The 14,204-nt window shown below is 52.8% G+C and overlaps 1 protein-coding gene across 1 annotated transcript in view; it reads left to right on the top strand.

Moving 5' to 3' along the window:
- The first annotated feature begins 343 nt into the window (after window positions 1-343).
- Tspan15 (tetraspanin 15) overlaps window positions 344-14,204 on the top strand; it is a 39,994-nt gene continuing 26,133 nt past the window's right edge. The window contains exon 1 of the mRNA XM_015500550.2: window positions 344-584. Within this exon, the coding sequence (XP_015356036.1) occupies window positions 489-584 (96 nt within the window). The 5' untranslated portion in view covers window positions 344-488. The remainder of the gene's footprint in view (window positions 585-14,204) is intronic.

The following is a 14,204-nucleotide window of genomic DNA, read 5'->3' as shown; positions in this document are numbered from 1 at the left end:
TAGAGATCAAACTCCCGGCCTTAGGCTGCAAAACAAAGCTAAGCACCCCGCCTCCGAATGCGTGTTTTCCAAGCCCGGGGTGAAGCAAGCTCGCGCTCTCTCTAGCGCGCTTCTAGTTTACTCTCTCCCACGCCCCACTCTACGCTTGGAAAATAGGCACTGCCAGAGCTGAATGCCCGCTCAATTGCAAACCCGGCCCCCTCCTCTAGCTCTGTCTACCCCAATCTCTAGCCGCAGCCCCGCCCCCGGCCCGTCACCTCCCAGAGGCTGGGCCGCCGCCTCTCTCCCATTGGCCGCCGGGGCCGCTGGCTCCCCGGCTGGGGCAGTGATTGCGGCGCGCCCCTGTCAGTCCGGAAGAGAGCGCTGGTAACTGGGCGGGCCGCCGGGTAGCCGCAGGTGGAGCCTGGAGCAGTGGCCAAGGAACGGAGCCCGAACCCTGAGTCCCCGAAGCCCGGAATCCCCGAAGCCCTGCACGGGGACCCGCCAGGATGCCCCGCGGGGACTCGGAGCAGGTGCGCTACTGCGCGCGCTTCTCCTATCTCTGGCTCAAGTTCTCGCTCATCATCTACTCGACGGTGTTCTGGGTGAGTGATCCCAGTGGGGTCCGGGCCGAGGTGGGTGGAGGTCCGCACTTCCTCGACAGCTCCCACGCGGGGCCGGGAGTTGTTTCCAGATTTAGCTGCTCCGGGGAGAGCGCGGGGAGCGCCTTCTGGCTTCTCGCCAGACTCTCCCTGGAACCGGGAAATTCTGCCCGCTCCAGTTCAGCCCTAATTTCAGCTGCTTCATCTGGAATATTAGAGCTAGTTTGCCGACCAAGAGCAACTGTTACCTGAATGGTGGTTGAGTCTGCCACCCGAGCCCTCTGCGCATCAGCTGGCAGGCTGGTAGGCGGTGGTTACGTTGTTGGCCGCGCCCACCACGCCTGTAGGGTGTTAGAGTTTGCCTCCGATCAGCGGGTGAAGAAGTGGTTAGTCTTTGTGATTGGAGTCACTTGGATTCCGGGTCTGGTCCCCGCAATTACTTGCCTGTACCCCAGGTCAAGGCACTTCCCCCTCTGCATCTTGGTGGCTTCTTGGGTGGAAGGGGGATGCACGTGCTTCCGCCCTGAGTGGAGGATTACAGTGGACAGAGGTCTCTTCAGCTCCCACATGCTCAGTTACTGTTTCCACTGTCACTGGGCTTTCCCTCCTCTGCTGCCTTGTTGAGGAGCAGAATGGCAGTAGTTGGACACGAACCAGGCTTTGAATCTTGTCGCTATCATTTTCTAGCTGAGTGATCTTGGGGAAGTTACTCTGGGCCACAGTTTCCTCACCTGCAGATGGAGGCAGTAATTATTTTCACCTTTTAGGATGCAGGCGGAGATTAAATGAAATGTAGTGCTTAGTATGGAGATCAGTGCAGAGTTCAAGAAGCAGGAGCCATTATTCTGGGCAGGGAATCTGGACATAAAGTAGTGTAAGCTCCCTAAGAGCCTGGTTTTTATAAGGGCATTTTCAGACGACCTGGGCCTTAGTGAAGAAATCAGGATACTTTTCTACAGGCTGGCTCTATCCCTGCCCCTCTAGAATAGCTCCCCTGGCTCTGCTCTGCCATAAGGGCAGACACTCTGTGTCCCTCTGAAACTCTCTCTCTCTCTCTCTCTCTCTCTCTCTCTCTCTCTCTCCTGGTTTCACCCCCAGCCCCTCACTGAACCTTTTCTGCTGACAGAAGCTGTTGAATTTGCTATCAGGACTTTTGATGGGACCCCTTTGTGGGTGGGAACCCACATCATGATTCTAGTCCTACTCTGTAACTGGCCCACTGGGATATCTTAGGCAAATCCCTCCTCTGTTTTGGGTCTCAAAACTGTTCATTAATTTTGCCATGTAGAAAACTCTAGCCTCAGGCCAGCTTCCAGTCCAATTTCCTGGCTCTAGGTACAGTGACAGAGAGATGCGTAGTACGTTTTGGGGCTAAAGGATAGGGCAAGGACCAGGGCAGAGGCTACAGAGAAGCAGTTGTGGGGTTGGGATGGGTGATTTGAGCTGTAATTCAGTGGTTCTCAGCCAATGTTGCATCAGAACCAACTAGGGCTTGTTTTTGCAGTGTGGGAGAGAACCCAGGGCTGTGCGCATGCTATAGGCAAGTGCTCTACCACTGAGCAACACCCCCAGCTCTCAATTAAAGAATTTTTAAAAACACTACAGATTCCTGTGCCCTGGCAAAGGTGTTTATTTAAATTTACTTAGGCTCCAGGTAATTTTAGTAGGCAGTCCAGATTAAAAACTGCTGCATTAGGGGCTGGGGCTTGGGGCTCAGTGGTAGAGCACTTGCCTAGCATGTGTGAGGCACTGGGTTCGATTCCCAGCACCACATAAAAATGAGTGAACAAATAAAATAAAGGTATTGTGTCCATCTACAACTAAAATGTAAAACACACACACAAAACTGCTGCATTAGATGCTCTTATGTGTCCTGTAAGTCCCCAGGGATTCTTTGCCCACCCTTGTCTAGCTTAGAACTCTTCTTTCTTTCTGCAGTTGAAAGCAAAGGCCAAGGCTGATCCTTCTCCTGGCCATCTCTTCACCTCCCCATGCCTCTGTTTTCTCATCTGTGGAATGGATAAGTGATCCCCTACCTTGCACCCCACTGGATTAATAATGTAGTGAGAGAAAACTACTATACAAGGGTAAATTATGCAATCGCAAATTTCAAGGACTTGTTCTGTCATTGTCCTTTGCAGCCCCCAGAGAAGCCCACCCCTTGGCCCTTGCTTTGCTTTGCTTGAGGCCAGGCAGGACTCAGAACTTGGAAGCCTTCTTCTGGCCACCTGAGGTTGCTTTACTGCTGTCCCTGGAAGTATTTCTGCTTAATAATCTTACCACCGTTGCCAAGAACTCAGACACCTGCTGGCTCTGCTGGGCAGCTCCAGGTGCCAGAGTTTGACTGCAGGGCAGAGACTCAGGATCTGAGTTAAGTAATTTGTCCTGAACTGAGTCTGCTGTTAATTGGAAACCATTTGCAGGAAAGCCCATTATCTTTGTTCCATCCCTCTGCGAGAGGAGGGTGGGGCAAGGGTTATTTGCTTTATAAGCGCAGAGTGCTAATGCTTTCTGTCTTTAGGCCTGGGGTTGGGACCCTAAAATTTACCATATAGCCATGCACTTTCTGTAAGACTCCCCTTAAAAATTATTTTTGACAGGAAGTGCATGCCCTTTGTGCAAAATTTGAAAGCAGAAAAGCATCAGTAACAACCTCCCTTCTTCTCTCCTAGCTTACCCCGTCCAGAGGGACCCTCGCCACAGGTTCTTGTGATATCATTGACTGAGTGTCCTAGGCAAAGGATGTTGTAGGCACAAACATCCTTGCCTACAAAATAATATAAATAGTATATACAAAATAATATATAGTATGTGTATAATATATATATATATATATATATATATTTTTTTTTTTCCCACATAAGGCAACACCGTACCCAGAACCATGTATAGCCCCTTACTTTTTACTTAAATCCTTGGAAAGTTTGGTGACCTGCCAGGGGCTGCCTCATTCTCGATGGTACATAGATGTCACTCCAGGCTATGCCAGAATTTATTTGAACAGGCCCCGCTAGGGAATTCTGAGGTTGTTCTAATCTTTTGTGGGAGCAGGCAGGTGATACTGTGGGGTTTTTTTTTTTTTTTGTGTGTGTGTGTGTGCCTGTCTGCAGGGTGATTTCTAGAAGTGGAGTTGTTGGCTAATGAGGATGTGAGTGTCTACCGTAACGCAGAAGTTCAGCTAACACAGCCACACGCGGCTGGATGAGTTTTTGAAAAGTGAGAGCTGTGCACCATACGTCAACTCCAGTGCCAACCAATGGAACAGAGGAAAACGGAGGGGCCCTCCTGCTCCCTTCAGTCTTTTCCCTCCCGTTCCCTGCAGGGCCAGTCACCACGGGAACCTCTGGCGTGATAGAATAGGGTTGCTTGGTTTTGTGTGGGTATTTACATTTTTCTTTTCTGTTTTGCAATGCTGGGGATGGAACCCAGGACCTTGAGCATTCTAGGCAAGTGCTCTACCACTGAGTTACACCCCAGCCCTTGATTTTTTTTTTCTTTGTATTAAAGATTGAACCTAGGGATGCTTAACCACAGAGCCACATCCCCAGCCTTTTTAATATTTTATTTAGAAACAGAGTCTTGCTGAGTTGCTTAGGGCCTCTCTAAGTTGCTGAGGCTGGCTTTGAACTCGCAATCCTCCTGCCTCAGCGTCCCAAGCCACTGGGATTACAGAAGTGTGCCACTGCGCCCAGCCCAGCCCTTGATTTTGATGTTGTTAAATTTCCCTAAAGAGAGGTGATACCAATTGTAATATTTACTTCATATATTTCTTTAAACTGACTTCAAATTTAAAAGGGGGTGCTGTATCTTTTCTACTAACGGAAAACCTGTCCCCTCAACATAGATAGCAGATAATGGTTAAAATAAAATACAGGGATAATGAGACAACTTTATGAAATACTAGCTACATGTTGTGGGTGCTGGGGTCACCCTCTCTTTTCAACAGGCAGGTTGGCAGGTACTTTAGCAGCTTGAACTTTAGACTGAGACTCATGTGATTGGAGGGGTCAGAAGGGAATTGACTCCAAAGAGAAGTTCAGGCCTTTGAGTCAATATGAATGAGACCCAGAGCCACCTACAGTGATCTCTGGTTTTGCACCGGGGGCCCTTTTGTTTGCAGAGGGGGCTGAGAGACCCAATGTGTTTAGGGTCTCTAGGGGAGCTGGCCTGAGCCCCCCAGATCTCTTTTCCTCTGCAGGCCAGTTCTCCCAGCTCTTTCCAGAATGTTGCTGAAATGGTTCCATCAGAAATGGGCTCTGCCAGAGACACTCGGAGCAGGCTCTTCCCGCAGTCCAGGGTGAATCATTCTGACACATGCACCCTCAGACCACTGGGGACACGCCTCTAATTTTAGCACTGCCCGGGGTATTCGAGAGATCTGCTTACATGGCTGCTTTTCCTTGCTGGACTGTGGGCTCCTGGAGGCCAGGGGTGTGGCTCATTTGAGTCTTCCTCTGAATGCTGGGCTTGGGGCTGGGCACATAGTAGGTGCTCAGGGAACGCTTGTTGCACGAGGGCCGTTGAGTCCCAGCTGTGCTACAGGCAGGCATTGGGCCTGGGGCAGAGGCTGGCTTGCCGGGCAGCCCTAGTAGTCGGGTGAGCAGAGTGGGCTGGGCAGACCGTGCAGCCACTGGCTCTCTAGGATGCGCCAGGCCCCGCTGCCGTGGCAGTGGGGCAGGGTTTCCATCTGGGTAAGGGTGTCAGGGCTGGGGTGTCGCCTGATGAGGGAGAAAAGAGCCTAGGGGGGCCGGAGAGTGGGGAGGAAGCGCGCGTGGATAGGTGGCAGCGGAAATGAGTGCCAGAGGCAACCTGAGCTCTCTCTGGCCTCCTTCCGGGATGGACGGGTTCAGCGGAGCTTGGCCCATGAGTTTTGTACTTCCCTGTGGTGCCGTGGTTAGAGGGTGGCCTCTGTCCCAGGCTGCCCGGGTCCCACATCCTAACTGGCACGCACAGGTCGAATGGATGAGGCCCTCACTCCCCGGGCCTCCTTTACCTATGGATGTTAGAACCTGCCAGAAGGCTAAATGGATTCAGATGTAAAAGTGACCTTCCCAGGCCCCCAGCTCATCTTCCAGGGAGCAGGAGAGGGTCAGAGGTGGCCTTTGGAGAGGAACCAGGTCCCTGGCCTCCCCCTGTGTGGGACCAGGTGATGACAGACAGAAAAGAATGTGGATTCCGTTTCCAGCTCTTGGAAAAAGAGCTTTGTTGTTTTGGTGAAAAATAATACGGGCACCTGGTTAAAAACCGAGTTCCAGCCACTTGGCAAAGCACCTGGGGACGATAGAAGTCCCCTCCAGTTCTACCCCCGAGGGAGCTGCGGTTATTTGTTAGTGGACACCCACCCGGGTCTCTTTGTGCGTCTAGGTAGAGGTTTTATCTCCTTACGTTGTTTTTCTTCTTGCGCTTGGTTCTTGGGCAAGGCGTCCTCTGTGCCAAGCAGGTACTTCAAAGGGGAAATTAAGAAGCTGCTGTCGGAAGTGGGGCAGCTTTCACTTTGGAGAAGTGGTCAGCATGCCCAGTGGGCTGTGGGATGGGGATGGCCTCACAGCCTGGGGCTGACCTTGGACTTGAGCACAGAGCAGTCCTGTCTTCCTACAGGGCATGTTGGAAAGCCCCCAGTGCCTTCCTCATACAGAAGGGCAAAGCATGACCCCAAGAGAATTCCCCCACTCAGTCTAGGTTCTGTGGGTGGCTCCTCCTGGGGGGAGACTGCTTCATCCTGCAGGACTGGACCCTGGACCTTTGGCTTTTGGTTCCTGGAGAAGCAGGTATAACCAGCTGCCTGCCTACCCCGACTTTTCTCTCTGTGTGACTCACAGTGCCACCCTGGGTGGGGCTCCGAGGCAAGCAGATAAGGGCCTGATAGTGAAATGTCGGTACCAGTCGGCTCCACTGGCAGGGAACGATGTCGTCTGGGTGAACCGGGACAGAGGGCCATTCCCAGACATGTGAACGGGTGTGAGTGGGTTAGAGCTGATATCTTGCTAGGAGACAGGAGGGGCTAGTCTAAGGCAGCCATTCTTGCTGGGTGGGTGGGGACAGTTCAGTTGCTTATTCATTCAATCGATAAATAGTTACATGACACCTGTTGTATGCACTGTGGTAGGTGCAGGAAAATACTGTGAACCAGAGAGGCTGCCACAAAGCAGAAAACAAACACTCTTGCTGAGGAGGGAATCAGGGAGTCATTGGGGAGGGCCGGGGGTTCCTGCTGTAGATAATATGGTCAAGGAAGGCCTTAATGAGGAGCTGACATCTCAGCTGAGGCTTAAAGAATGAGAAGGAGCCAGCCATGGTAAAAGGCTTGTAGACATCCCACACAGAGGGGACAGTAAGTGCAAAGGCCCCGAGGCATATAGGCGAGCAAACCTGAAACAGAAGGGGAGCTCTAAGAGGGACCAAGATGTGGGTGGAGAGCGTGGCTGAGACCCAATATACGTATGAGAAGTTTGGAGTCTAAACAACTGAAAGTAGAGGTTTAGTTATCATGACTGGTGGCAGGGCCATCTGGAGACCTAGACCAAGTGTCAGCTCTTCTGTGTGACCCTGGGTAAAGGATCACCTCTCTGTGCTTGATAGCCCCTCATCTGTGGACATCCCAGCAGGTTATGGGGAGACCCCTATGAGAGCGAAGGTACCAGGCCCCGTGCCCCGGGAGGATGGAGACTTTCCTGGGGTGCCTTGCATTGCTTAGGGGGAGCTGGGGACAGAAGACGGGATGAAGACTCTGAAGTCAGTTCTGCCAGAGGAGGCTGCCTCCTCCTGGGGATGCTCGTCTGCCTAGAGCAGATGGTTGTGGTGGTGTCTATAAGCTGAGCTCTGACCCTTCCGCGCACATGGCTTTCCCAGGGGTTGGTCTGTTCCTGCCCTTTCCGCCCTGGACTGGTTGTGGGCCAGGCAGCCGGGTCCAGGCAAGGCCGTGAGACCACCCAGCACCCAGAGCAGTGGGGCTGCAAGAAGCCCCTGTGGGAGCCTGGGGCCAGGGTCTGTGCTGTGTAAGGGGTGCCATCAGGTGGCCGTGGATGTGGTGCGTCTGTTTGGCTCCAGGCGAGGCCTCTGGGGCCAGAAGAGGTGAGAGGGAGCAGTCTAAGGTGTGGTCTCCCCACATAGAGGAGGGGAAGTGGGTGTCAGCAGCAAAGGCTACCTTTCGGACAACCTATTATGTGCTCTAAAGGAAACATTTATCTGCAGTTTGTAACTTGGAGACGGTTCTATAGAATCAGATTCCAGTCACAAATTCTGGGGGTGATCTGTGATCATTTTTCCCCTTAAATTAGGTCTCCCATTTGACAGCTACCGATTCAAGGGTGTCACACAGGGAAGCCCACCTGATTTCACAAGTATCCACCACCTGTCTTTCTGACCACCCAGGAGAGATGCGGCAGGGCCTCGCCTCCTTTTCCAGATGTGGAGATGCCCGGCGAGTGTGAGGACCTTCTTTGAGTTTTAGCAAGGATGAGGACTGGCTTTCTGACTCCTGAGCTCTGTAGTCGTTTGAATGGTGACCTGCCAATGTCACTGAATCTGTGAATGTGACCTTGTTTGGAAAAAGGGTCTTTGCAGGGCTGGAGTTGTGGCTCAGTGGCAGAGCACTTGCCTAGTATGTGTGAGGCACTGGGTTCGATCCTCAGCACTACATAAAAAATACATAAATAAAATAAATGTCAATTATAAATGACTAAATATATCTTTTAAAAGGGTCTTTGCACACACAATGAAGTTCAGGGCACTGAGATTCTATCATGGCTTTCCTGGGCATGCCCCAATCCAGTGACAAGTGCCTTTATGAGAGAAGGGCAGGGGGCTGTTTAAGAGGGACAGCAAAGACACAGACACACGCTGGGGATGGCCACCCGTGGGCAAGGGCACACAAACTGGGATTGCCAGGAGCCCCCAGGAGCTCAAAGAGGCTGCTGCTCCTCAGACTCCCGAGTTGAGGGAGGAAAAAATCTGTTGTTCCAAGTCCCCCAGGTGGGCCTGGGAGCCTGTCACAAACTCTTTCTGCTTCAGCAGGTGGCCTCACTAGAGAGGGGCCCAACTGAGCAGGGCCTGGACCCTCTTCTCCTCCTGGACTGCCCTGACACCGAGGGAAGGAGAGGGCGGAGGGGGGAGGTGTCGGGGACAGCGGGGGTGGCAGGGGAGGGGCTGCAGTGCCCTGCACAGGCCCTCACCCAGGTCAGGGAGTTTCCTGGTGTCCCCTCTGAAGGAACACGGTAGACAGAGCGTCAGAACCGGGGAAGGGAATGTGGGCTGAGTCTCCTCAGGAAGGACTTCCTGGTTCTGGAAGCAGTTCCGCTGCTTGCTATCAGGGCTGTTCAGTATTTGGGATTCGCATATAACCTTCTGGGGGGGAAGCGGAGGTAGGGTGGGGGTCAGCATATGCGCTGGACTTCCAGTTGGGCTGAATGTCCAGGGGCCGTACCAGGCATCTGGTCTACCCCTTTCTCACAGAAAGGAGGACACTGAGCCTAGGCCACATGGCAGTGCCCCAGTTTCTAGAATGCTGGCCGAGGACAACCTCCAACCTCCTGAGGCCCCGTGGGTACTCCGCAGTGCCCCGTACCCCTGGTTTTGTCCTCTCCAGCCAGGATGTGGGTGTCCACTCTGCAAAGGGGACTGCTGCCATGCCTGGGGACAGATCCCTGACGTGGGACTCTCAGAGGGAGGGAGAGTGCTCACTGCAGGACCGGAGCCCAGGCAGCAGGACCCAGCTCATCCTCTGCTGGGTTCTGCTCAGCCTCTGACCCCAGGGGGTTGCTGTTTGCCGGGCCCTGTGATGGTGGCTGTGGGGACAGATGAGCCGGATTTGTCACTGTCCCTTGAGAAGCTGGCTGAGTCTGAGGGGTGAATCTGCAGACTTAGGTGATCTGGGCATGTTGGGTGGGTCGGGTCAGCAGCTCCCAGGTGGCCCTGGCGGGGACACTTGGTCAGAGCTGGGCTCAGGGCTCCCCCAGGGGCAGCCATGGCCACTTAACTCTTTACATCCCCAAGGGGCAGGGGACGGGTTTGTGGTCAGAGCAGAAATGAGACGAGGGCTGGAGTCGTCAAGGTGGGCCGGGGCCTGCTTCTGGTCTGTGTCTCCCTGTCTTCCTTCTCCCCTGAGCTCTCCTCTGCTGCTGGCCTCACGTGGACTTGAACTTGACTTTTCCGCCAGGAAATCCCCCAATGCTGCCCTCTCTCTGCCTGAGTCCTGCCCCCCACATCCTCTTCCTTTGTCTTTATGAGCTAACGTGCGCCCTTCCTGTGCGTGGCTCGGGCTGGGTTCCTCTGTAGACATCCTTGCTAGGGATGCTCTGGCCTGGGAAGCAGCTTGTCCCTGTCCTGCTACTGAGCAAGGAGGCTCGGAGAGTTTGTGACTCGCCAGTGCGTGCTTTTCTCTTTTAAGTACCCGGGATTGAAACCAGGGGTGCTTGACCACGGAGACACCCCCAGCCCCTTTTAGAAAAATTTATTTAGAGACAGGGTCTCGCTGAGCTGCTTAGAGCCTCACCAAGATGCTGAGGCTGGCTTTGAACTCACGATCCTCCCTCCTCAGCCTCCTGAACCTCTGGGATGACAGGTGTGTGCCACCACCTGTGCTTGGTGGGAACTTTTCTCTCTTAAAGGCAGGATTGGGGTTTTGCTCATTGTTCAGTTGTGTAGTCGCTGGTCACACATTTCCTTGACATCTGGGTGCCTCCAGTTCTCCCAGAGGCTCTGCTGGAGGAGCAAGGGCGCTGGAGTGGAAGCCTGGTCCTTGGGGTCCCCCAGGAAGAGGGCTGATGGGTGCCCTGTGGGGGGGCAGGGGGAGGGAGCACGCAGACCTCGAGGGTCGAAGGCCCTGGGCCCTGGTCTCCTCAGGCTTCAGGGAGGCAGAAACGGAGCTGGCTTCTCTGTCCTTCAGAAAAAATTTTTCTTTTTCTTTTTTTGGAGAGGATGTGCCAGGGCGTGAGAACTTTTGCTCCTGATTGGGGGGCGGGGGGGGGGGTTGGAAGCTTGCTGTGGAACGAGCACTGGCCTGGGAGCCGGAAGAACTGGGTCACAGCTGCTGACCGATGGCTAATTCGCTGTGTGACCTTGTGGGAGTGACAGTCTCTCTCTGGGCTTCAGATTCCCATCTGAACAATTGGGGGTTGGGCCAGGTCAGGATCCATCTGCGTACTCCTGGGGGGGTCCACAGACATTCGGTGGTCCATGGGAGATGGTTAGAAATGTCCAGCGTGTCTGTATTCAGTGTAATGTATCTGAAGACAGCAGTTAGTACCTCAGATCTGTGACAGCGCAGGTGTTGATTAGGTTAGGTCAGGACCCAATTTATTTTCAGAGGAAAAGTCAGTTGGTTTAAAGAAAAATATCAAGTCGATGGCATTGAACTTGACTTCTCAGCCAGGAAATCCCCCTGTGCTGACCAGAGGCTAAACAACATGGGAAGAGAAGGGCCGGAGCTTTAGAGGCATGCAAATCCCAGGTGGCTGCTCCTGGCTCTTTTCCGGGGACTTCAATACTGTGATGTGTTCAGTCCCAACACAGCCTGTACTTTGCTGACTTTGAAAGAATGGTGATGCTCATTGTGTGTCACAGTACTTTACTGTTTACCAAGGAGCTTGGCTCTGTCTGGGGATCTTCTCAGTGACCATTCTATTCCTGTTTTATAATAGAAACCGTGCTCAGAGAGGGATACAGGATATCCAGCATCACACAGCTCCTGAGGGGCGAGTGCCTTAGCTAGTGGGTACTTATTATTGGGTCACTTCCTCAGGGAAGGCTCACTGTGGCCTCTCCTCCTCTCTCAGCACTGGGGTTTTGTGTCAGGTGGCTTTGTTGTATTTATCTTCTCTGGTCCTGATTTTTTTAAAGTAGGGGAAGAAAGATTTAAGGCGCCAAGCCTTCCTCTTCCCCTCCAGGTCTCTTGCACAAAGAGCGTGTTCAGAAGCTTTCTAGTAGGTTCACTTATGTATAATAGTTCGGTTCTGGTTCTGGCCTGTGTTTAGCGGCAGTTAGCAGTTAGTAAATACCTGGGTAGGCATCGACTCCGGCTGGAAGACCCTCAGGCCCCGGCTCTGGCCCTCGAGGTTTTGCTGGCCGCCTGCGGGGTCTGGAGCAGCAGCCAGAGCTCAGGCCTGGCAGAGGCCTCCTCTTGGGCCGCGCGGGCCTTGGATCCCGCTTGTGTTCTTATCTTTTTATTGAAAAGCAAATTCAATCTTATGGAAAAGGGGAAGGAAAGAAAGTTGGGGTTTTTGCTTGGATTGTGCCTTGGTGTGTCCTCAAAGTGGTTCCAAGAAGTTCTGGGGTCCCTTTCAGGGGCCCATGAGGTCAAAACCACCTTCCTAGGAATACTAAGAAGCCCCGTTCTCCTTCCCCTGGGGCACCTGGTGGGGTATTTCAGGGCACTCGGCTGATGTGACAATAGACAGAACAAGGAGCAGATATGAGAATCTGTTGTCCCCTTAGCCACATGTTAATATTTGCAAAAATGCAAAGTCCGTGCGACTCTTCTCATTCATTTTTTTTTTCTGGAAAAAATATTTCTAAAAAATATGCTGTGTATGTTAACACATCAATCTATTGTCATTTTTAAATAAGTTAATAAATATTTATAACACGTCTCAGTTTTAACTGACTTCATGGTAAATCGTTGGTGAATATTATCCACGGAGGAGGAAAGCTCTAGAGGCCTCAAGATTTTTGAGGTGCGGAAAGGAATTCTGAGACTACAAACTTTGAGAACCCCTGGCTTCCAAGAAGGCTGGTGCCTAATAAGTGCTCCGTGAGTAGATGTTGAAAGAATGAACTAACTTCTTGGCTTAACCCATGAACCAGGCTCCGGTGGCTTCTGAGAGCCTCCCCGGCCCCCTCCTCTCTCTCCTCCTCTGTCTGTCCTTGGCCCCAGTCCTGCTGATCTGCTGTCCCCGTGGCACCTTCATGTGCACCTGGGACTCCTTACCCCTTGTGCACTCGAGCAATTCCTGCTTGTCCATTAAATATTTCAGTTCAAATACCTCCTCCTCCAGGAAGCCTTCCCAGATCCTGCCCGTCTGATTTAGCATCTCCTCTGTCCCTTCTACACCCTTTTTGGCATCTGCCCCAGAGTTTCTGCCACGTTTCTTGGTGTGCCGGTGACTCTTGCCAGGCTGGGCTCCTTGAGGACAGGAACTAGGTCTCACCAGTTCATTTCCAGTGCCTGGTCTATCGTAGGTGCTTAATGTAAGTTGAGTCAGTGAGTGTGGCTTGGAATTCAGAACAGGTCCACCTTGAATTAGGTGTGGACCAAAATGGCTCTAAAGGGGAACGGTTTCTGGTGTCTGGTTGGGTCTTGAAATGTTTGAATTACAAAAGTACCACGAGATCACTGGGGGGAGAAAAATAAGGAGCTCCTGTTGGGTCCTAGGAGCTCTGGTGTGACATCTTGCTTCAGGGGCATCTTGGTTCATTGAGCCATCGTGACCTGGCTTAGCTAATCCGTTTCCCTGTGGCAGCAGTGTGGTCTGGGTGGTAAGTCACCAAACTTCCTGCAAGCTTCCGGGAGAGCCTCCTGTATTAGCTGTCAAGGTCAAATTTGCATGTGTGTTCTGGGTCCTGCCGCCACGCCCCTCCTGCAGTAGGTAATAAATATCTGAATGAGCTGTTCCACAGGCGTGGTTAAATATCACCCCACTGAGTGCTTCTCCTTGTTGGTTTCTTAAATAAAGAAGTGGAGGGAGGTCCTTATCACAGGGGTGACCCAGGAAGTCTTCCTGGGGGAGGAGGACTTTGAGTTGAGCTTTGGAGGATGGTTGAGCGCCCTTTGGCTGTATGACAATGGTCTTTCTTCTGGGGCTGTTGTGGGACAAAGTGCTGGCAGTGTGTGCCTGATGATCGAGGATGGGGGCGTCTCTGCCCCCTTTGGGGGTTCTTTGTTCATGCAGAACTGCGACACATCCCTGGGCCAGATGGGAAATCAGGACTGCGGCGACTCCCCGACCCAGGGCGGGGAAGGGGCTTGTCCAGGATGGCGGGGAAGAGTGGCAGAGTCGAGCACCCTCACGGTCCAGCCCAGTGCTCCGTCCAGTCCGACGCTGCCTGCTTTTCCCCTGTGGCCTTAGGAATCAGCCCTTGGAGTGCACACTCTGTTAAGTCCTCACAGGTGATCTGATTGTCCCTTCCAGCTCCAATAGCAAAGGGGCAGAGGTGTGGCATTCTGAGCAAAGAGGGAAAGAACGCCCAACGCCCCCCCCCCATACATGTAAAGCCATTGGTTTGTTCTTTTCTTACAAATAAAACTGCATCTTGGGCTGGGGCTGGGGCTCAGTGGTATAGTGCTCGCTTAGCATGTGCAAGGCCCTGGGTTCAATCCTCAGCACCAAATAAAAATAAATAAGTAAAATAAAGATATCAAAACAAAACAAAACAAAACAAAAAAAACCCTGCATCTTGTATTCAAAACAGGAGCCGTGATTTCGGCAATGATAGGGCATCTCTGCAAGCCCTGCCATCGTGCTAAAATTGTGTAGAGACGGCCCCTAATTTATGTGTGGCCAGCTCAGCCAGGTCTCTCCCTACAGGACACGCAGCCCTGCTCTGGGGCCTCAGCCCCTTGCACCTGCGGCTGGAGTCTCCTGTCTCTCCTTCCCTTCCTGCCTGTCCCTGCCCCCCCCCGCCCCCCGC

The sequence above is a fragment of the Marmota marmota genome, unplaced genomic scaffold, assembly GCF_001458135.2.
Source record: "Marmota marmota marmota unplaced genomic scaffold, marMar, whole genome shotgun sequence".
In the NCBI taxonomy this organism is placed as follows: domain Eukaryota; kingdom Metazoa; phylum Chordata; class Mammalia; order Rodentia; family Sciuridae; genus Marmota; species Marmota marmota.
The sequence above is the reverse complement of the archived record's forward strand: the minus strand, read 5'-3'. Positions and strand labels throughout refer to the sequence as shown.